Source organism: Monodon monoceros, unplaced genomic scaffold (assembly GCF_005190385.1).
Source record: "Monodon monoceros isolate NGI ecotype Baffin Bay Population unplaced genomic scaffold, NGI_Narwhal_1 Super_Scaffold_20, whole genome shotgun sequence".
NCBI classification, from domain to species: domain Eukaryota; kingdom Metazoa; phylum Chordata; class Mammalia; order Artiodactyla; family Monodontidae; genus Monodon; species Monodon monoceros.
Genome location: NW_021703777.1, coordinates 123,067,533 through 123,091,251, shown reverse-complemented (window position 1 = coordinate 123,091,251; position 23,719 = coordinate 123,067,533). Strand labels below are relative to the sequence as shown.

Here is a 23,719-nt window from a genome sequence, read left to right as displayed (position 1 = left end):
GATATCTTAAATACTATATTTAATTGTTGAAATGTGTTTTAATATTGAAATATGCATCTATTTATTTATCTAGTTTCTTACTGATAGGTATTTAGGTTGTCGCCAGTTTTTTGCTATCATAAGCAAGGGTATTTATCTGCATATACTTATGCAACAGTCAAATTAAGGTGAATTCCTAGAATTGTGATTTCTGCATTAAAGGGTAAACTCATTTTAAATTTCTATACATATTCTGAAATGATGTCCCAGAAAAACGGTAACAAATTTAACCAAGTTGCTCAGGAATAGCGTCCATTTCTTCACACCCTTGGCAATTATGGCAAAGATTGTGAATGTAAACACACAACCAAATCAGAGAGAAGAGATTCGCATTTCTTAGATTAGTAATGAAGATGAACACCTTTTCATGTTTATTGGATATGTATTTCTTTCTTTGTCAGATGTTTTACCAATGTCTTTACTCATTTTTCTACTTAGATGCTGATCTTTATTATCATGTTTGTCCCCGTGTTTTTCATAGTGTTTTCTATAACCTTTGACATTTTCAGTATTAGTAATGTTTTTTAAACTGGAAAGTTTATCTCATAAGTAAGATTTTACCATGGAATTTTACACATTTCAAACTACGTCAAAGACAAACATATACTGCAGTTTTACAATGGAGGCTCAGAAGTATTATACAGCCTAGAAAAATCGGACATATTTGGAGTTGTCACATTGCTTTACTTCATTCTGTATTACACTTAAAATGTAAAATCTAAAAGACAGCTTTGTGTATATGACTAATTAAATCAAGGAACAGAGATGTCCCACCTAGAATGTTTTTTTCCCCCCAAATTAAAGATTAGCCTCAAATTCCTGTTTTTCTATATTCTTCTGCCAAGCTGATTATTTCTCAAAGTATGGCTCCTATTAAAAATGTTTAGTGACTGAAAAAGAAGTTTATAGTTTCTTACTTTTGACTTTGCGACTATTTCTGAAACTTTCACCACAGGATCTTGAGTGAGACTTAGTTTGTTCTGTGCATTCATCTTACTGTTCAGCCAACTCATGGCTTCACTGATATATTTTTCTACTTTTTCCATTTCAGCAGGATCCAAATGATCGTATCTTTCATCCTATTAGGAAAAAAAAATACTTAATGTAACAGGTTTTTCAATAAGCACCAATTTATTGATAATTTCTGCTTAAAAGAGTTAAGACTCTTATTGAGTGTACACCTCACACATACGCATGTGAAGAAGCCATTTACAGACTACACAGAACTGAAGAAACTGGGAGAAAGAAAAATCAGTATGGGGTTTTAAAAGGAAAGGCCTTCTGAAGAAGTCAGGTTTGGAAAAGAATGGTGAAGAGTATTAGAGGAAAAAGTAGTACTTAGCCAAGAAAGAAGCTGCATGGACTTAAATTTGTCAAGGAGTAAAGAAAAATAAGTTAAGCAGGCACATAGCAAGATAGACAGAAAATTCTGACTGTACAACAGAATATGTTTAAGTTGTTGACAAGAATTACTGGGTTGGCCAAAAAGTGCCTTTGGTTTTTAAGTAAAAATAAAAGACACATTTTCCATGTTCACCAAGAACTTCATTGAACAACGCATTCACCCTTTTGTTCCACTACCTTCTGCCATTTTTCAGGCAACGTCATAATTCCATCTTCCCAAAACTTTTTCTTTTTGAGCAAAGAACCGTTCCAGGCCTTTTACAGTCTTCCAGGGAACTGAAATTTTTTCCATTAAGAGAATTTTGTAAAGACCAAAATAAGTGGAAATCCAAAGGTGCAATATCTGGTGAATATGGCAGATAAATCAGAACCTCCCAGCCAAGCTGTAACAGTTTTTGCCTGGTCATCAAAGAAACATGTGGTTATCCTGATGGAAGATCATGTGTTTTCTGTAGACTAATTCCGGACGCTTTCCATCGAGTGCTGCTTTCAGTTGGTCTAACTGGGGGCAGTACTTGTTGGAATTAATCTTTTCGTTTTCCAGAAGGAGCTCATAATAGAGGACTCCCTCCCAATCCCACCATATATGCAACATCACTTTCTTTGGATGAAGCCCGGCCTTTCGTGGTGGTGGTGGTGGTTCATTTCGCTTGCCCCATGATCTCTTCCGTTCCAAATTATTGTACAGTATTCACTTTTCTTTGCCCCTCACAATTTGTTTTAAAAACGAAACGTTTTCATTACATTTAAGTAGAGAATCACGTTCGGAAATATGGTCAAGGTTTTTCTCACTTAACCTATGTGGAACCCAAACATCAAAGTGATTAACATAACCAAGCTGGTGCAAATGATTTTCAACACTTGATTTGTATATTTTGAGTATGTCGGCTATCTCCCGCGTGGTATAACATTGATTGTTCTCAATGTCTTGATTTGATCGCTATCAACTTCATCTGGTCTACCTGACTGTGGAGCATCATCCAGCGAGAAATGTCCATCATTAAACTTCACAAACCACTTTTGACACGTCTGTTCAGTCACAGCACCTTCTCCATACACTGCACAAATCTTGTTTTTCAGTTGCATTTTTACTTTGCTTGAAATAATAAAGCATAATATGCCGAAAATGTTGCTTTTTTCTTCCATCTTCATTATTAAAATGGCTACACAAAAATTCACCAATTTTGATGTTGTTTTTAAAATGCACGCTGATATGACAGCTGTCAAAAAATACAATCTAATAAAATTGTTTTGAATGAAGTTTAAGACAACTAAGCGCTAGTAGAGCCATCTTACAAAAAAACCGAATGAACCTTTTGGCCAACCCAATACATAATAAAATTTTGTCTGAAAGAGACAACTGCAGCTGTCACATGTAGGCAACGATCTTAAGATGTGATGATTTAGACTGGAAGTCTCAAAACCAGAAAGAAATGACAATGCAACATATATAAAGAGGATCTCCTCCCCATTCATCCCTCTATCTGCATGCTTTTTTATTTTTATTTTTTTATTTTTTGCGGTACGCGGGCCTCTCACTGTTGTGGCCTCTCCTGTTGCGGAGCACAGGCTCCGGACGCGCAGGCTCAGTGGCCATGACTCACGGGCCCAGCCGCTCTGCGGCATGTGGGATCTTCCCTGACCGGGGTACGAACCCGTGTCCCCTGCATCGGCAGGCGGACTCTCAACCACTGCGCCACCAGGGAAGCCCCCTGCATGCTTTAAAAAAATCTCTAGCCTGAACCTCTTCCCTGAACTCCCTACTCTATAGCCAACTTCCAACTTGAATTCTTATTTGTAATGTTTGAAACGACTTACCTATGTTTCAAACTCATGATTACCTCCCCACCTACTCTTCCAAGTTCTCCCCGTCTCAGTAAATGGCAACTTCACCCTTGCAGGCCAAAAATCCTTGGAGTCATTTGACTCCTCTTTCTGTTATATTTACATAAAATCTATCAGTGAATCTTATTGGCGCTGCCTTCAAAATATATGCAGCAGAAATCCAACCACTTCTTCCCCCTCCACTCTCTGGGTTCAGGCCTCCGTCACTGCTTGCTTGTGTTATTCTAATGTTTTAACTAGTCTCTCTGCTTCCGTAGCCTTTAAAAGAAAAGTCAAAATTTAGAATTCTATGCTCAAAAGCCTCCAGTGGATTCCTATCTTAGCGTAAAATCCAAACTTTTATAATGGCCCACTAGGCCCTTCATGATCTGGCAGCTGATAATCCCACCCTGCAATGTTCTGAGCCACACTGGCTTCCCTACTGTTACTCCAACACATTCTCCCCTTTGCAACTGCTATTCCCCCTTTGTTAAGGACATTCTTTTTATAGTTATCATACGTCTTGAACCCTCATGTCCTTTAATTCTCCCCTCACATGATGTCATCTTATTAGTCTGCATTTCTGACAAATCTCCACCTATGGCAGTCCCTTACTTTTCCCATAGCCCTTATCACCATCTGACTACTTCATAGTAACTCATTTATTGTCTATCTCTTCCCACTGAAGCATATTAGAAACAAGTTCAGTGTTTTGTTTGATGCTGTAGTTCCAGCACCTTGAAGAGAGCCTGGAACGTAGTAACTCAAAATTCTTGAGCATAAGTGAAATCTTGCCTTGCTTTGAATAATATTTTAAACCTGCATCCTCAAGAAGACTGGCGAACACTAGGTTATGGTAGTTGTATACAGATCTTCCAATACCAGATGTGAAATACTCTTGGTGTTTTTATTTGTCTGCTTGTTCCTTCTTACTTTTCCATTATCCTTAAATTCCATTTGTACTTATATGGACACTAATATTGGCAGGCACATTCACAATCAGTACCTGGATTATTCTTTTAGGTAGGCTGGATTGCACTCTTTATTTTACAGAATTTACAAATCTTTATTTCTAAAATAAGTAATCACCCTCCACATTGTGTAGTGAAAAGCAGTATAGTTGTTAAGGGTCTGTATGTTTCAGATTGCTTAGGTTTTATCCTGACTGCTTCTCTTAACCTACCTGTGTAATCCTTGACAAGTTTGCTTAAGCACTGCAATTCTCTTACATAATACATTCTTGTGAGAATAAAGTGAGATAATTCATGCAAAGTGCCTGATAAATGTAAGCTATGATAATACCCTGCCTAAATCTTTCTGGTGCTGGCCTCTCCAGCCCACTGATGCAATTTTAACATCAGTGGTAAAACCTGGGGGAATTATAGTGGATATCTGTTTAAAACAGGAGTCAGCAAACTTGTCCTGCAGGCCAAATCCAACTTACTGAATTTTTAAATAAAGTTATTCTGGAACACAGCCATGCCCATTCATTTACACATTGTGTGTTTGCTCTTGCACTACAATGGCAAAGTTGGGTAGTTGTATAGAGATGGTAGGCCTACAGAGCCTAAAATATTTATTATTTGTTCATTTAAAGAAAAAGCCTGCTAACCTCTGATTTAGAGGGAAAAAATCATCAGCTTAATTTTGTCAAATCTTACTGTTACATCCAAATGGAGATATTATCTATACAACTAAATATTTCAGGCTGAAAAACAGTGGAAACGTTAAGGGTAGTAAGATAGATTTGGGCACATATATAAAACAACAAATGATACGGGAGTTACAGATGACTGAAAGACTGGAAGACAAAGTGCAACCAAAAGAAAAAGAGGCCAAGGGACAAAATGAATGCTAGCAGAGTCTAGTTTCAAAGAGGCCTGTAAATTAAAAAAGGTCCAAAAAAACCTTCTGCACTATAATGAAACACCTAAGAAGAAAACAATGAATTTGGTCACTGGATTAAATTTATAATATAGTTTTAGGGAATTTTAAAAGATTAAAGCCACATATCTGCACTGTATTTGAAATTATCAGTATCCTTTACTGATAATTTTACAGTAAAGAAAAAAAAGTTTAAGTTTGGTACACAATGTCTCTGGAATTTGGTAGCAACAACTGCTATAGCTTTGTAGTTGAGAATTTTTAGATTTACCCCACCCTCTCTGCGTAATACACACCAGTTTACTTTATGAATTCAATACCTTGTTTCTGTATGCTTCTATAACTTTCATGACAAGTTGGATCTTTTTTCCCAAGTCGTTTAAAGCTTTTGGTCTCTCTTCATGTTCCACGTACCTCATTTGAATTGGCTGGCCATATTTCTGTTAACACAAGTTTTTTAAAAAGAAAAAGTTATTAACAGAAAACAACTTCTATTGGGCCCTTACAGAATGATGAATAGGAAAGAAAGCTGGTCAGATTAAAATATGTCCCCTCTTGTTTTCCTACGTGGAGATGAGTTCCAGTTGTTATTTGCTTACTGAATCCTACACAGGAATGCCTATCTTCTCTCATTCATTAAGATTACCTCTTGATTCCTCTCAAATCCAAAGAAAAACTTTAATTACTTTAAAGTTACGTGTTAAAAGTCTATAAAACCATTAAGAAAACCATAAGGACTATATACTGTGTGCAGGACTCAGGTATTTGAAACTTGGTTTCAAATATTTATAATGCATATAACTCTCTAAAAGCAACATGATTACTGGGATTTCCTGATATTTAATACCTACTGAATATTATTTGTTACATTTATTCATTAGATTAAGATGTGTATTTTAAGTATAGTGCTTAAAAACAAAAAAACCCATTCAGCCCCTTGCCCCAGGTGCCTGGTAGGAGGGAGTTTCTAAATTTTAAAACAGCCTCCTATAACTTTGAGGAGGGGAATGCATTAGAAAGACAAATATTTCCTTTCAAATCCTTTACATATTTAAATAAAAATCAGCTTATTTTAGAGCAATTTTAGGTTTTCAGAAAAGTTACAAAGGAAACAATAAAGAGCCAAGCACCTTTTCTCTAATGTTAACATCTTATACCTCGTGGTAAATTTGTCAAAACTAAGAAACCAACACTGGTGTATTACTATTAACTGAACTCCAGATTATGTGGATTTCATCTTTTTCTGTTCCAGGATACCATATTGCATTTAGTCTCTTTACACATCATACTTTTTATTGTTAATGTTTTTGAAAGCATTTTAATTCCTAAAAGCCATCTCAAAAAAAACAGTAAAGCCTGTGAAAACATCTATAACATTCATTTCTATGGTTACTTATATATTTGAAGTGAAATAATCCATTCTGGGAGCTGCTGGGCTTTTCAGTTATTTCTATTAGCCTCAGCTGCCTGGTTTGCGCCTCCAGCCCCAAGTATATATATTTTAGGGAGATGGGGAGTAAAAACCACCAAGATAAAATACAGTAAAGCTAGTTTTGCGTTCATAAGCTTAGGTTTTCAAGTTGCTTTTTAATTATTCCCTTTGAAAGTAATTTATTGGCATGAAGGTAATTTTTGCAAGGTATTAACTTCTTTTGCTTTTAAGTTAAGTAACTTCTTTTGCACACACCACCCCCGCCAATCCCTAAAGGGCTTCCTTTTCCCATACGCTAGAAGTCCTTATTAATGTCATCACCTAGCATCTGTGTATTCACTTGCTACTCAAAGAATGGTTCAGGGACCAGCAGCATCAGAATCTCCCAGAAGCTTATTAAAAAGTGCAGAATCGGGCTTCCCTGGTGGCGCAGTGGTTGAGAGTCCGCCTGCCGCTGCAGAGGACACGGGTTCGTGCCCTGGTCCGGGAAGATCCCACATGCCGCGGAGCGGCTGGGCCCGTGAGCCATGGCCGCTGAGCCTGCGCGTCCTGAGCCTGTGCTCCGCAACGGGAGAGGCCACAACAGTGAGAGGCCCGTGTACCGCAAAAAGAAAAAAAAAGTGCAGAATCATGGGCCCAACTCGGATATACTGAACCATAATTTGCTTTTCAGTAAGGGCCCCTGGTAATTCATGTGCACATTAAAGGACTGCTATGATTCACACTAAGAAGGAAAATTTCCTGTCATCCTTCCAATCTGAACTTCTAATCTTTTAAAGCATTTTTTTTTCTGTGTGGGGGAGCGCTGGGTAGCAAGCAGGAGGAAAAGAGTAATAGTGGTGTTTTCTTAAAGTCAGACCACTGACCTAGTAGAAAAAGGGCAGCTGGTGGACACATCTCCTTATTTCTTTGTAAAAGGACACTGAAGAGCAGGGGTACTATTTCTGAAGTTCTTTGCTGGCCTGGTGTCCCACTAATTTCACATTAGTTATAATGTGAAAACAGGAAAGGGCAGTGTATTACTCCTCAAACTCAGAGCAGTCAAGGGGGAAAGAAGCAGAGCAAGGGTAACTCCTTTAATGGATAAGGGGTCAGGTTGACAAATCACTTATTAATGACATCTCAGAAACATATGGCTTGTATGAAAGTAATATTAACACTCTGGTCATCTGCTAAATTTTTATATCTGAGTATCATGATAGACAAATATGATTATACATTATTTAATTTCAGTTATCATGTAGCATTACTCACCTCAAATTCAGAGAACACTTCCTCTTACACATACCTGCCTTAGTAATTTCTTATGTATTTATTAAACACATACACTGTGCTCTTACACCATAATTTTTAGGACAACTTAATGTTCTGTTCAACACTAACACGGACTTTAAAAAGTTTACCTTTAGTTCTTGAAGCTTATCCACATAAATCTGTTTAGCTTGGTCCTCTCCTTCTTCATAAAGCCAATTTTCTGTGTCTTCCAATATTGCAGACAGTTTTCTCAAGTCCTAGTTATACATTTAAGAGATACTGATTGAAAATGCTCTCCTTAGAAATAAAAGTCATCAAGGAAGCACAAAATGTTTTTCAAGTGTAAAAAATTATTTTTTTCTGACTTTTTATTTATAAACATCTTTCTCACCAGCCTTCTGTAATTTGGAAAAATAACTAAGAACCATTCCTAAATGTGCTCAAAAAGATTGACAACAATAACACATTTGGTACATTTATTTACATAATTCATATTAGCATTCTCAAGCAAACATTTAAATAGTTCTCATAAAAAACTACAAAATTTAGACTTACTTCTAGAGTGATGAATTTTTCATAGACAGTGCCAAGCTTGTCCCTAAAATCATATACATATTCTTCAACAGCATTCTTCGCATCATTTCTTTCTTTCTCTAATTTGTCCTGCATTATCATCTTCCCCTATTCAAAAAGTTTCAGATTAGCTGCCATGAAAACACTAGGGAAATACAAACCAAAACTGCAATGAAATACTACTTCACACCTACTAGGATGACTATAATCGAAGAAATGGAACATAATAAGTGTTGATGATGATTTGGAGAATTTGAAACCCTTGTACATTGCTGTTGGGAATGTAAAATACTGCAGCTTAGGAAAAAACAGTATGGTGGCTCCTAAAGAAGCTAAACAAAGAATTACAATATGGGGCTTCCCTGGTGGCATAGTGGTGGCAAGTCTGCCTGCCAATGCAGGGGACACGCGTTCAAGCCCTGGTCTGGGAAGATCCCACACACCGTGGAGCAGCTGGGCCTGTGTGCCACAACTACTGGGCCTGTGCTCTACAGCCCCCGAGCCACAACTACTGAGTCCATGTGCCACAACTGCTGAAGCCCGTGCACCTGGAGCCCGTGCTTCGCAGCAGGAGAAGACACTGCAGTGAGGGGCCCCCGCACCGTGGCAAGGAGTGGTTCCCCACTCACCGCAACTGGAGAAGGCCTGTGTGCAGCAACAAAGACCCAACACAGCCAAAAATAAATAATAAATAAATAAATTCTAAAAAAAAAAAAAAAAAAGAATGACACTATGACTCAGCAATTTCACTCCTAGGTATATAACCAAAAAATTGAAAGCAGGAACTCAAACAGTTATTCGTATGCCAATGTTCACTGCAGCGTTATTCACAAAGCCAAAAGGTGGAAACAACTCACTTGATCTGTAACAGATGAATGGATAAATAAAATGTATATATACAAAATGGAATATTACTCTGCTATAAAAAGAAATAAAGTTCTGATACATGTTACAAAGTGGATAAACCTTGAAAACATTATGCTAAGTGAAATAAGCCAGACACAAAAAGACAAATATTCTATGATTACATTTATATGAGTTATCTACCAAGTTCATAGAGACAAAGTATCAATAGATTGGTTTACTGGGGATTGGGGGAAGGGAGGAATGAGAGTTATTACTTAATGGTTACAGTTTCGGTTTGGGGTGATGAAAAGGTTTTGGAAAAGATAGTGGCAATGGTGGGACTCCCCTGGTGGTCCAGTGGTAAAGAATCTGCCTTAGAATGCAGGGGACACGGGTTCGATCCCTGGTCAGGGAACTAAGATCCCATGTGCCACCGCTATTGAGCTCACGTGCCTCACCTACAGCCTGCGTGCCGCAAACTACAGAGCCCATGCACCACAACTAGAGAAGAGAAAACCCACACACCACAACTAGAAAGAAGCCCACGCGCTGCAACGAAAGATCCTGCATGCCTCAACTAAGATCCTGTGTGCCGCAACTGAGACTCAATGCAGCCAAAAATAAATAAAATAAATGAATAATAAATAAATCTTTTAAAAAGGTAGTGGCAATGGTTATATAACTGTGAATATAATTAATGTCACTGAATTGTACGCTTAAAAATGGTCAAAATGGCAAATTTCACGTTATATGTATTTTACAATTTAAAAAATTAATAATACCAAAAGCCACTGAACTGTACACTTTAAATTAGTGAATTGTATGGTATGTGAATTATACCTCAATAAAAGCTTTTTAAAAAAAAAAAACCATAGGGCTTCCCTGGTGGCGCAGTGTTTGAGTGTCCACCTGCCGAAGCAGGGTACACGGGTTCGTGCCCCAGTCCAGGAAGATCCCACATGCCGCGGAGCCTGCGCGTCCAGAGCCTGTGATCCGCAACGGGAGAGGCCACAACAGTGAGAGGCCCACGTACCGCAAAAAAAACCAAAAAAAGCAAAAAACCCCCCATAGACTATGTCATTGTACATATTGGTGTTCAAATCCCAGGTTTCCCACTTACTACCTTTGAAATTGCAGCAAAGTCACCTAACCTAAGCCTCAGTTTTCTTATTCTAGAGCGCTTACTTCTATCTGTCTCGTATGGCTGTTAATAAGATTGACGTAATTCACATAAAATATTTAGTCCAGTGCCTGACACATAACTGGTACTGAATAAATGTTGGTTTTGGTAAGTGACACAGTACAGTGGCTGTGATCTTGAGCTTTGGAGACAGACTACCTGGCTCCAAAACAAAAGGTTACTCTTTGAACTTCGGTGATTCAGTCTACCTCTGCCTGTTTCCTCATCTATTAAATGTAGCTCTCTAACAGTACTTACACTTCGTAGGTTTGAGGATTAAATAAGTATCAAAGTATTTAAAGATGTTAGCAAAAATCATTATTGTCAAATCAAAAGCAAAGAAAGAATCTGAAGACTAATAAAAAACAAAATTTGTACTTTAACAAAAACATAGTATTTTAAACGTAATACTACAATGCACTGATATTTGTGAATTTAAAATAGTGAGACAGGAAATCTAAAAAAGAGTGGATATATGTATAGGTATAACTGATTCACTTTGCTGTACAGCAGAAACTAACACAACATTGTAAAGTAACTATATTCCAATTTGAAAAAAAAATAGTGAGACATGGACTTCCCTGGTGGCACAGTGGTTAAGAATCCGCCTGCCAATGCAGGGGACACAGGTTCAATCCCTGTTCTGGGAAGATCTCACATGCCCCAGAGCAACTAAGCCCGTACGCCACAACTACTGAGCCTGTGCTCCAGAGCCTGCGAGCCACAACTACTGAGCCCGCATGCTGCAACTAGTGAAGCCCGTGCACCTAGAGCCCATGCTCCACAACGAGAAGCCACCACTTTGAGAAGCCCACGCACTGCAATGAAGAGTAGCCCCCGCTCACCACAGCAACAAAGACCCAACGCAGCCAAAAATAAATAAATAATTTTATTTTAAAATTTAAAAAATAGCCATTTAAAAATTTAAGAAAAAATCTTATACACAAAATTTATCATTAGCTGCACTTCCCTACAATTCATTCCTTTGAGAAAATTAGTCTCAAATCATACAAATTCAGAATCATTCAGGATTATCTCAGAATTATTTCTAGAGATAGAAATGCTTCACATAAAGTGTAGCCTTTAATAACTAATGAATAGGTGATATACTTAGGTACTAGAAAGAGCAGCATTGTAAAGTCAAAAATCTCTTTAGGAAATTCCCAGAATAACATGCAGCAAGTGGAGAATATGTGGCACTTCAAAGAAAACTGACCTTCTTTAATGTCAGTCAAGCCTGTAGAAATTAGTAACTACCACTTAAGTGTAAATTTTAATATAAAAAAATTACTTTTTACACACAACTATTGGTAAAGAAACCAAACTCTTTTCCTCAAGAGACTGTAAAATGAAGCATGTAAATACGTAAAGAAAATTTCAAGAATGACAACAGATTCTAAAAAGTATTAAATGGAAGTCAGAAAACATTCTGAATTGAACGTTAATCTTTAAGGACAACACATTAGAAGAGGGGAGCTGGTAATACTTTCCTATACAATGTCTGCTGGGTGTGCTACTGTTAAGACACAATAAAAGGGGGTAAGAATTACTAGTATTGGAAAGGCCTTTCTCTATAGTGGAGACAATCCATGTTTTTCATGTAACTAAGGTGAAGGTTACACTGTACATGACACAAATACAGCTCAGCATTTTGTCCAAAATAAAATAGTTCAATAATCTATTTAATAATTCCTTATGAGTTATAGCCTAGTTCCACAAATTTGACGGATAATCATTTACTTCTACAAAAATTTCAGAACACACTACCACCTATTTCAACATCAGTTCTGATTTATATACCTCATTTTCAATGTAGATGTTGAGAAGATCTTGGCCCAATTGCCTACACAGGCTACTCTGGATAGGTAGATCAATACTCTTGACTCTTCCTTTTTTAATGGTCTGGTTTAATCGCTCTTGTTTATCTGAGGGTACAGACTGCAAAAGAAATGCAAGAAAAGTATAAATTTCTAAAACTAGCTTAAAAATATATTTAAGAGACTGATTTCTGATGAAACAAAGTAAAATCAAACAAAACTATTATCATCTACTATACTTTAATTAAAAACATTATTTTAATATTGATAGTATTTTACACCCTGTATACACTAAATATTGTGCTGGAAATGCAAACTAAAACCACAATGAGGGCTTCCCTGGTGGTACAGTGGTTAAGAATCTGCCTGCCAATGCAGGGGACATGGGTTCGAGCCCCGGTCCGGGAAGATCCCACATGCAGTGGAGCAACTAAGCCCGTGTGCCACAACTACTAAGCCTGCACTCTAGAGCCCGCATGCCAAAACTACTGAAGCCTGCATGCCTAGAGCCCGTGCTCCGCAACAAGAGAAGCCACCACAATGAGAAGCCCGCGCACCGCAACGAAGACCCAACCCAGCCAAAAATAAATAAAATAAAAACCACAATGAGGTGCCATTTCATACCCACTAGGATGACTATAATAAAAAAAAAAAAAAAAAGAGGAAGAGTTGGTGAGGATATAGAGAAATGGAAACCCTCATACATTTTTGACAACATAGTAAAATATTGCAGCCATTTTGGAAAACAGTTGGGCAGTTCCTCAAATTGTTAAACACAGAGATACCATATGACCCAGCAATTCCATTCCTAGGTACACGCCCAAGAAAAATGAAAATATCCATCCACACAAAACCTGTATATGTTCATAATAGCATTATTCGTAATAGTCAAAAAGTAGAAACAATCTAAGTGTCCATCAGCTGATGAATGAATACATGTGGTATGCATCCATATGATACATTACTCAGCCATAAAAGGGAATGAAGTACTGATATATCCTACAACCTGGATGAACCTTGAAAACATGCTTAGTGAAAGAAGCCAGTCATTAAAGGACTACGTATTGTATGACTGTTTTTATATGAAATGTCCAGAACAGGCAAGTCAATAAGACAAAAAGATTAGTGGGTGCCTAGAGCTGGCAAGGGGAGGGTTGGGAGGAAAATAAAGAGTTACTGCTAATGGGTACAGGGCTTCTTTTTGGAGTGATGAAAACGTAAAATTGTGATAATGATTGCATAACTCTGTGAGTATATTAAAAACCTTTGAATTGTACTTTTAAATGGGAGAATTGCATGGTATGTAAATTATATCTCGATAGAGCTGTTGAATAATTAAAGGCAAACATATTGAATAAAATAAAAAAATTAGAAAAATGAGTTTCAGGTTTTATATTACTTGAGCAACTAGGATTTATAACTGAATCTTTATAGCCTTTGGAAAAAATCTATACAGCTAACCATCACAGATTAAATTCTGCTCAGGTTAGAAAAATCTGTCAAAGATGATAGTTTAGAGCTGTAGCCACATTCATCGGGGTGACTGGGGCAGGGTGTTTCTCCCTTCTCTTCTATCAGCAATCATTTTCTTAATAAAATAATGACTCTTAATAATAGAGTCATTTATCCTTTAAAATTTTACTTCCAAAATATTATTTTGCACAAAAAACAGCTTTATGACATGCAGCAAAATGCTTAGAGTGGTTAATATTCAGATGCAGCATTATTGCTAATTTAAGTTTTCTTCATTTGTCCTATTCTGGTTTCTATTTTCTGAGATTACATGATTTTTAGTGAGAAAAAAAAAGTAATGAAAAACATCTTTTTTTCCCACCAAAAAATAATTTTACTCATATTAGAGTTCATTCTTTTAAAAATCTTCTATAGTGAATCACTGAAGTGTATTTATTCTGGTTATATACTTTCATAATACGAAATTTAAAACACCAGGTGTATTAAAAGCATGCATTACACAGCAAATGTATTAACTCAAAATATCAATCTCAAAAAGACACAACCACAGTAATAGTATAACAAACCTTTGTTTTGGTTCCTGTATGATCAATTTCTTCTTCTGGAGTGTGTTCAGCATGACATTTTTGATGACCCTCTTCTTCCTGGTCAACCTGCATTTTATCCTGCAAAGAAAATATGTAATTGACAATATCTGTAGTCTTTTTCTTTCTTTCTTTTTTCTATTTGTTTGGTAATGAACAGCATCTTAGAGTTCAAGCCTGTTTTCAAATATGTGAACACAGTGAAGTAGAAGCTGTTTTTGAGAGTAACTATAAATAACTAGATTAACAGGTAGTAAGTAAAATGAAAAGATCTATTTGATGCTATGTGAATAAATCTTGTTTCATTTACCTGTGGCCAAATAACTGCAAAATAAATGGAAAATTGTTCTCAAGTCAAATTCACAAACGAAGATTCACAAAAAAAGAGAACATTAAACTTGACATGAAAAATGTTTATAAAGAACTTAATGTGGGAAAATAAAGAGAAAAAGATACAAAATTTAAGTATTACACATAAATTCAATTATATTTTTTAAATGTAGGAAAATACTCAAACGAAATGTATCAAAACTGTCTAAGTAGATGTCTCTGAATTATTACAATTTAAACTTTTAATATTTTTCTTAATGTCTAAAAGACAAATTTTCAACCCATAAGATTGCCAAGATGGACTCTCCGCTTGGCAAACAATCACAAGTATTAAGTTTTTCTGGTCTTTCTTAATCTTCCCCACCACCATCCTCCTAAAAAGGAGAAAGCTTGGAATTCAGGAATCAGGATAGTTTAGGTCTTCATATATATATATATATATATATATATATATATATATATATATATATATATATATATATATATAGTTAAGTGTACATATAATGTCCAGAAGGCTATCTTGAATAAATGCTTATTTGTGCCAAAGAGAAAAACAAGTTAGAAGATAATTTACACCACTGTTCTTCGTAATTAAAAGGTCAGCTACTGAAATTCCACCCCCCATTCTCCCTGCCCTACCACCTTCCAACTCTACAATTTTCCCAACCCTATGATGGAAAAGCGGTGGAAAATGTGTTATAGTGATGAGTTGGGGTAATGCAGAAAGACACAAATACATTAATAACTCTATTTCATGTAATACTAAGAAAACAATGCTGCCAATTAAGGCCAAAATACTTTATCACTTGGCATTTTTATTTTATACTTATTGAAAAAGCTCTTCTATTGTGTATATATTCATATCTCTAAAAGAAATAAACCAAATAATATGGTTAAGGTATTTCTAAAACTACTCCACATTAAGAATACAACTCTTCTAAATCACTTAAGTTGTTGATGTCTGAATTTTTCTACACAATATTGTTCTCTGTGCCATCAAGAGCATTAGTGACCCAGCCATTTGTTTAAAAATTGCTCCTGTATAGTCTCTAATGTTTTCTTATAAGCCACCGACACATCTTCTACAAGTTTTTTTTGTTTTTTTTTTTTTTGGCCACGCCATGTGGCAGGCGGGATCTTAGTTCCCCGACCAGGGATTGAACCCGTGCCCCCTGCGGTGGAGTCTTAACCACTGGACCGCCAAAGGAAGTCCCCTATTCTACAAGTTTTATGATGTTTTTTTCTCTATCTTACCAGAAGGAGTCAATAGATTATTTTCGGACAACAACCAGGACTGATATTCCTTCCTTGAATGGTCCTCAAGTTGTTTAATGTCAAGGGGTTGCAATTGCCTACTCATGCCATTAGGAATAACAACCAAGTTCACACATGTACAGACAGATGATGAGAACTTCTCATGATTACTGCCACAGGCAACAGTGAATATAAGATATTATCATTTGCATGGCCCACCCCAATTTCAGATATATTAAGTGGAAAACTGTACATCTTACAATTGATATGAGAGTAATTTGTTAGTCTTTTAAAATAATTTTAAGAAGGTTCATAGGAATATTATCACTAGTGGGTAAGTTAATGGACGTGCCTCTAGACTGGCTTCTCTAATTGATTTTAAACTCCACGAGGGCTGAGACTGTCTTTCTATTCACTGCTATATCCAAACACACAATTTAGGTACTTCTAGTTATTTGCTGAATAAATGAAAAAGCACTTAAGAATAAAATCCAGAATAATTATCTAATCTGTCCCTTGATCTACCTTCTCAACTTCTTTTTTTTTGTCACTCTCCCCTTTTCTGTATTTTATATTATCAGCTACCTTAGTATCTGTAACAATAAAAAAGGATATCCTGCCGTCAGGGCCTTTGTTATTCTCTCTGTCTGGACAACTACCTACCTGATCCTTACTCTCAAACTGCCTTTTCATCTTTCAGGCTAGCGTTCCTTTTCCTTCCTCACAGGTGGCTTTCCTCATCACTTAATTTCCACTATGCATCCCCTGCTGTTAATTTCCTTTATATTTATATGGTATCTTGTTGCTTCTAGCCTATCCTCTTCCATTAGAATGTAAGTTACAGATGGGTGGGGACCTTCTTTATCTTGCTTATTACCACTGTATCCTCAGTGCCTGGAACAGTACCTGGTACATATAAGTAATCAGATGTTTTGAATTTAAAAATAGAAAGATAAACAACCCAAATTGTCAACAACTGGGGAATAAATTGTGGTACATTAGTACGATAGTCTCTTTGATCCTTCACTGTGCCATGAAGCCTAAGTTGTAATACCTTCCTAATATGTCCAGATATTAATAAATACCTAGAAGAAAAGTGTCCATTTTCTGAGATATCCTTATACTGTATTGAAGAAAAGTTGGCAATCTATGTTATGGTTTTTCAGGAAAATTGAAGCCATCTTAATTTTTAATGAAAAAATGAGGCCCATAAAATAATCTCTCATAAATTGACTCTCATGCAAAGAAAGACAAAAACAAAGAACTCCTACTGTTGCTCACTGATATATGTCTGGGTTTCATCGACCTAAGAGCCAGCAATGTCAGCAACTAGGGAACAGTAAAAAAGAACTTATTATCCTCTTACCTTCTGCTGTAAAGCTTAAAACAATTAGCTTCCAGAGTCTACTTTGAATTTGTTCACATTTTGGGAGGGGGGAAGGGAGAGACTGCTTTATAATGGTATTTAAGCCTTAAGCTTTTTTTTTTTTTTTTTTCGCGGTACGCGGGCCTCTCACTGTTGTGGCCTCTCCCGTTGCGGAGCACAGGCTCTGGACGCGCAGTCTCAGCGGCCATGGCTCACAGGCCCAGCCGCTCCATGGCATGTGGGATCTTCCCGGACCGGGGCACGAACCCGTGTCCCCTGCATCGGCAGGCAGACTCTCAACCACTGTGCCACCAGGGAAGCCCAAGCCTTAAGCTTTTAAACTTCTGGATACAGAATTAAAGAGAAAAGTCCTAGAGAGAACCATTAAGCAATACAGTACACAGGATGTTTTCTACACAGTAGGATACTCAACATCACCCCTTATGTTAAAAGCAACGACAAGGAAATAATTTACGTTATTAGCAAGAATAAGGAAATAAACTACAATTTATTCAACACCTATTGTATCAGCTAAGGTAGGGATTTAAAAGGAGATTAATATATGTGAATGTGCTCACCAACAATGCTAAGTATATGATCCATAACGTTAGTTACCTTTTTTTTGGCTCTTGATTATATAAATTATAAAAGAAATACTCAGGAACATCTCACTTAAGAAGAAGAAATACCTTACATGGAACACCAACTACCTGGGTTCTAGTAAGCCGAAAACACTCTTGTAAGCAAATCAATCTATGAATGGCCAAAGCAGATGTTATAAATTCATACATTTTATTCAAAAGTGAGTTTTTTAAGTCCACATTCAAGAGATCATCCTAAAGGACTGGCTAACTGGATTTCAAGCCCACAGACAAATAGAAGCAGCAAATAAGAAATGCCAGGAGAGGTAGAAAATGGGTGCCATACTCTCCTTGTTTTTAGTGCCCAGGATTCACTAACATTACACAGAGAAAACTAAAGGTCTAAAACATTACACAGAGACTTTGAAGAAAAAGAGGTGAAGAAAGTGAAATAGCTTTTAAAGAACTCACTCTAAAAGGCACTGTTGGTGGGAATGTAAATTGATACAGCCACTATGGAGAACAGTATGGAGGTTCCTTAAAAAACTACAAACAGAACTACCATATGACCCAGCAATCCCACTACTGGGCATATACCCTGAGAAAACCATAATTCAGAAAGAGTCATGTACCACAATGTTCATTGCAGCTCTATTTACAATAGCCAGGACATGGAAGTAACCTAAGTGTCCATCGACAGATGAATGGATAAAGAAGATGTGGCACATATATACAATGGAATATTACTCAGCCATAAAAAGAAATGAAATTGAGTTATCTGTAGTGAGGTGGATGGACCTAGAGTCTGCCATACAGAGTGAAGTAAGTCAGAAGGAGGAAAACAAATACCATGTGCTAACAAATATATAAGGAATCTAAAAAAAAAAAGGTTCTGAAGAACCAAGGGGCAGGACAGGAATAAAGATGCAGATGTAGAGAATGGACTTGAGCACAGGGGGAGGGGGAAGGGTAAGCTGGGACAAAGTGAGAGAGTGGCGTGGGCATATATACACTACCAAATGTAAGATAGCTAGCTCGTGGGAAGCAGCCACATAGCACAGGGAGATCAGCTCGGTGCTTTGTGACCACCTAGAGGGGTGGGATAGGGAGGGTGGGAGGGAGATGCAAGAGGGAGGAGATAGGGGGATATATGTATATGTATAGCTGATTCACTTTGTTATAAAGCAGAAACTAACACACCATTGTAAAGCAATTATACTCCAATAAAGATGTTAAAAACAAAATAAAAGGCATACAGAATGCTTTCAATTTTAGCAAAAAAATAAATCTTAAATGGATTAAATGTCTGCCATACATTGTTGTGAACTACAATTAGGAAAATTAACTTTTCACCTATTACTCTTATGTTTATTTATGAAACATTGACTGTATCTTCACTAACATATTAGGACAGTATTTCCTTCTCCTCAATTCAAGGAAGGGAGGATGTAATAGGAAAATAACACACGGGAAGAAGAATGAAAGAAAATGCCATGGTCCTTAAACGAAGTACTTTAAGGAGTAGTGGTAGAATTCTGATCAATCTGGAAGAAAGGATTTTATAGTAGCTGTTAGTAAAAACAGACAAAAAGACAACTTTCACAAAAGGGAGAAACTGTCTTGAAATTTAAAATCTTAAAATCCATTCTTAACATGCAGAAATATATGAAAAATCTAGGGCAGACCTCCAATTATGATTTGAAAAAAATCCAACAAAAGCCATTAAAAATAACTTACAAATAGTATACATAAAAAGACGAAAACTTTATGTAATGGAATATAATAACTTTCTCCTAAGATTCCTTCATTCATAGTATGCCAAGAGTAAATACAATGTTAGAATCATATAACTCTTTCATAAAGAAACTGTCAAAAATCTGTTTTAATGTTACTGAATGTACAGCACATTCTTCTGCTCAACTGCCACAGATATCTCCTAACTAAGCTCTGAAAATTTCTTTATTAAGCATGTATTCTCAATCTAAAAACACATATGTATACAGTTCAGAATTTATCATTCTGAATTGGATTTATGTGTAAGCTAAAAAGCTAGCTATAATAAATGTTTTTAATAGAAATAAAGAATTTAGGAACAATGACTCCAGACACACATATGCATATTTTCCATATAATGCTATGAAAAATACACAAACCTCCGAAAAGCATGTTACAATGTGAAAAGATGTAGAGCATTTAAAATAGAATTATTCTTTAATGATTTTATTTTTAAAAGTTTATATACTTATTCCTATAGCAGAACTTCAGAGCAAAACCTCAGATATTAATATTTTCAACTATTAAAAGTACCAGGTAGAATTAAGATACTGCATATATTAGAGGAACCTTTTTGAAACAGAATTTCTACATACCACATCATCTTTGCTTTCATTCTTAAAAGAAGTTTCTGTCTCCATAGGAACATCACTGTGATCCCCTTCTATATTCTGCTTCTCAATTACTGATGCACTAGCCACACTGAAGATTCCATGGATGTTAATACGAACTTTAACCTTAACTTTGGAACTATCACCATCAGACTGTGGGAAAACATTCTGAATAGTGAAGCTCCCTTAAGGAAAAAAGAGCTTTGATCAGTACATGGGCCTCAGATTAGCTCATTCAATTCATTCATTCAATAGTTTTACTATCATCTTTCAGATGCTGGCAAAAGAAAATCATAAATTATCATATGCTGATTAATTTCTGTGGGACATGCATTTCCCCCAGATTACCTTTTTAATATACTAATAAACCTGGTATAAACACTCAGACAGGTTAAGCAACCTGCCCAAAATCATCAACAATAGGAAAGAGGAGAGTTGGGATCTTAACCAAGGACAATCTGACTGAAGGCAATATCACTTTTAAGTTTTACAATGTTGCTACACTAAAACCAAAATAACAAAACACAATTTCTGAGTTTGAAAACCAAATAGATATTACCTTTTTGCTATAAACTTTGCAAATCATAATCATCTTGGTAATTCATAAATAAAGCAATTTAAAATTTTTTCTGGATTTTTCCTATAGCAAAATTGCTAAGTTATCCAGTCACTACTACCTACTGAGGTCACTTTAATTTTTCACTTTAAGAAATCTGATGTTTTATTTTTCAGAAAAAAAAAATCTCAAATATATGTTATCCATAGTAAAGAGACACTACCAGGCAGAAAAACTGTATATAAAAAAATCTGGCTGACCTATATTAGAGGTTGAATTGTGACCTCCCTCTGGCCCCAATTCATATGTTGAAGCCCTACTCTCCAGTAACCTCAGAAGATGACCTTATTTGGAGATAGGGTCTTTACAGGTAATCAAGTTAAAGTGAAGTCATCAGGTGGGTTCTAATCAAATGACTTGGCGTCCTTATTTGGAGACAGATACATACACAAGGAGAACGTCATGTGAACATGAAGAGAGCCATTTATGAACCAAGAACAAACACCTGGAATGGATCCTTCCCCCACAGCCCTCAGAAGGAACCAATCCTGCCAACAACTTAATTTTGAACTTCTAGACTCCAGAACTGTGAGATGATAAATTTCTATTGTTGAAACCACCTAGTTTGTGGTACTTTGTTCCAGAAGCCCTTGAAAACTAATACCATTTTCAATAATGTACTTCTACTGCTTTAAATAATGTACATGAAAAATTAATATTGTCTCCTTTTTTAGTCTATCAATAAAAGTAGCACATACAGAAAATTTTTAAATTTAATATTCCTTCTCTTTTAAATGATGTAAATCATACTTTGTTTTATATCTTCTAAAAGATTACTCAGCTAAAATGGATATTACAGTCTCCTATTTCCACTTATGTATTAATCCAATGATTAACTGGCTTCTAGTTGTTGCCAGTGAACGTAAGTTTAAAATCAGAATATGTAGTCAGTCTGGCAGCACAATTTCAGTTTACCGATTAAAGAGTTCTTCCATTACAAAATAACCCTCACCCAAACTTTTCAGGTCCATTACAGAGCATTTTAAATATGCATTTCAAAATGAATTAAAAAGATTCAAACTTGCTGTTATTCCAGAAATAAACTCTGAGCACTAAAAAGAGCACATTTAGAAAAAAGTATGATTATTTTTCTTTAAAAATCCAGTGCTGGCTTAGCTGAAATGTTACTTTGTTTCCTTGATTCAAATATTAACATATTTGTAAGAGGCTAAAATTTATGAAAAAAAAGTTTTGGAGTTCTCTTACCAATTCTTGGATCTGGATAAGGCACTTCATGTAAATTAGTATAAAATGCTTCTAGTTCAAATGGTTCTTTCTTGTGGAAAGTAATGACTTTTGAGAATGGGGCAGGATGGTTCTTACAGAATACTTCACATTCCCTAAAATGGAGCGGGAAAACAGTTTAAAACAAATAGAAAGTTGCCTATGAACATAATTACAGAATCCATCTCATTTTTAATTCATGATAAGCAGCAATTTTAAAGACCTCTGTGCACAAATTTTAAGAAAAAGAATTACTGGTTTTGCTATAAATAAACATGCCTTTTGACAGGTTTAGGGCTCAAAGTTCTAGAACGTCTGACATAGTAACAGACAATTCTATCCTACTGAGAAAAATGATCTGAGAATAGGTATATTTTGTTTGTTTGTTTGTTTGTTTTGGCGGTACGTGGGCCTCTCACTGTTGTGGGCTCTCCCGTTGCGGAGCACAGGCTCCGGACGCGCAGGCTCATCGGCCATGGCTCACGGGCCCAGCCGCTCCGCGGTATGTGGGATCTTCCCGGACCAGGGCACGAACCCGTGTCCCCTGCATCGGCAGGCGGACTCTCAACCACTGCACCACCAGGGAAGCCCTGAGAATAGGTATATTTTAAGGCAATATATAAGGATGTTTTTGCTCACATCTGAGGACGAAATTCTATCGATATTTTTGAAATTTGTGCAAAAATTTCAATTTCTTGGGGGTGCAGATGTATAGAATACAGAACAAAATCTTAAAAGCAACTTCAAAACCTAAATACAGGTTTATTTTATTATACCAATTATACTTCTGAAAAGCAGTCAAATATAATATTTGAAATACAGATTTTTATTTTAGTAGGAAAGTAAACAATTTATATCCTGGGCAGTTCATGGAAAAGGAAATGTTAATGTCAAAGCATGAAAAGACTTGCAGCTCACAACAGTCAGAAATGCAAATTTAATAATAAAGTACGATTTAAAAGTGATGCTTTTATTTGGATATTCAAAGAAAATGACTGGATAGATATATACCCAGCTGTTAACAATAGTTAGTTACCTCAATAAAATGGGCTAAGGGAGTTGGGGTATGGCAAATGCAAATTTTTAAGTTTTTATATTTCTATACTGTGATTTTTATTTGAAAAGAGAATGTTTTAATTTTATAATAAAATACTAATTAAAAAATATGCCATAATGGTTTACAGATAATATATCATTTTCATATTCTCCTTGTTTCTAAGATAGTATTCTAAAGTGTTTGACAAGTTTAAGAAGTATAAATTCCTCTAATTTAGAATAGTAGGTTCAATTGATTATTTATGACAAGCTCTAACCAAGGCTTTAGAAGTAACTTACCCAGTCCCATCTTCAAAAGAGGTCTTCCATCTTAATGTGATTGAATAGGGAACAAGGTCTGTTATGGAAAATTCACGCACTTTAAATGCTGGTGAGAGAATCGCACACTGAAAATAAGATGTATACCATATTTAAATCAACAAACACCAAACATATCCTAGGTTACCATGATTGAACTGCTTAATAAAGTTCTTATAATAACATTGTTACATTTTAAAAATTTCTGGGTTTTTGGTAATAACTAGTTAAAATTTTAAAGTGTCAGAGCACTCTTTCTGTGACTTTACAAAAACTGATGTAAAATATGTTTAAATCTCAA

The 23,719-nt window shown here is 36.0% G+C and overlaps 1 protein-coding gene across 1 annotated transcript in view; it reads right to left on the bottom strand.

The window, feature by feature from the left end:
• HSPA4L (heat shock protein family A (Hsp70) member 4 like) overlaps window positions 1-23,719 on the bottom strand; it is a 50,665-nt gene that overhangs the window by 3,897 nt on the left and 23,049 nt on the right. The window contains exons 10-18 of the mRNA XM_029234928.1: window positions 23,401-23,507; window positions 22,048-22,181; window positions 20,211-20,410; window positions 14,293-14,391; window positions 12,237-12,374; window positions 8,393-8,518; window positions 7,987-8,094; window positions 5,472-5,591; window positions 957-1,118 (exon numbers count right to left, since the gene is read on the bottom strand). Of these exons, the coding sequence (XP_029090761.1) occupies window positions 957-1,118; window positions 5,472-5,591; window positions 7,987-8,094; window positions 8,393-8,518; window positions 12,237-12,374; window positions 14,293-14,391; window positions 20,211-20,410; window positions 22,048-22,181; window positions 23,401-23,507 (1,194 nt within the window). The remainder of the gene's footprint in view (window positions 1-956; window positions 1,119-5,471; window positions 5,592-7,986; window positions 8,095-8,392; window positions 8,519-12,236; window positions 12,375-14,292; window positions 14,392-20,210; window positions 20,411-22,047; window positions 22,182-23,400; window positions 23,508-23,719) is intronic.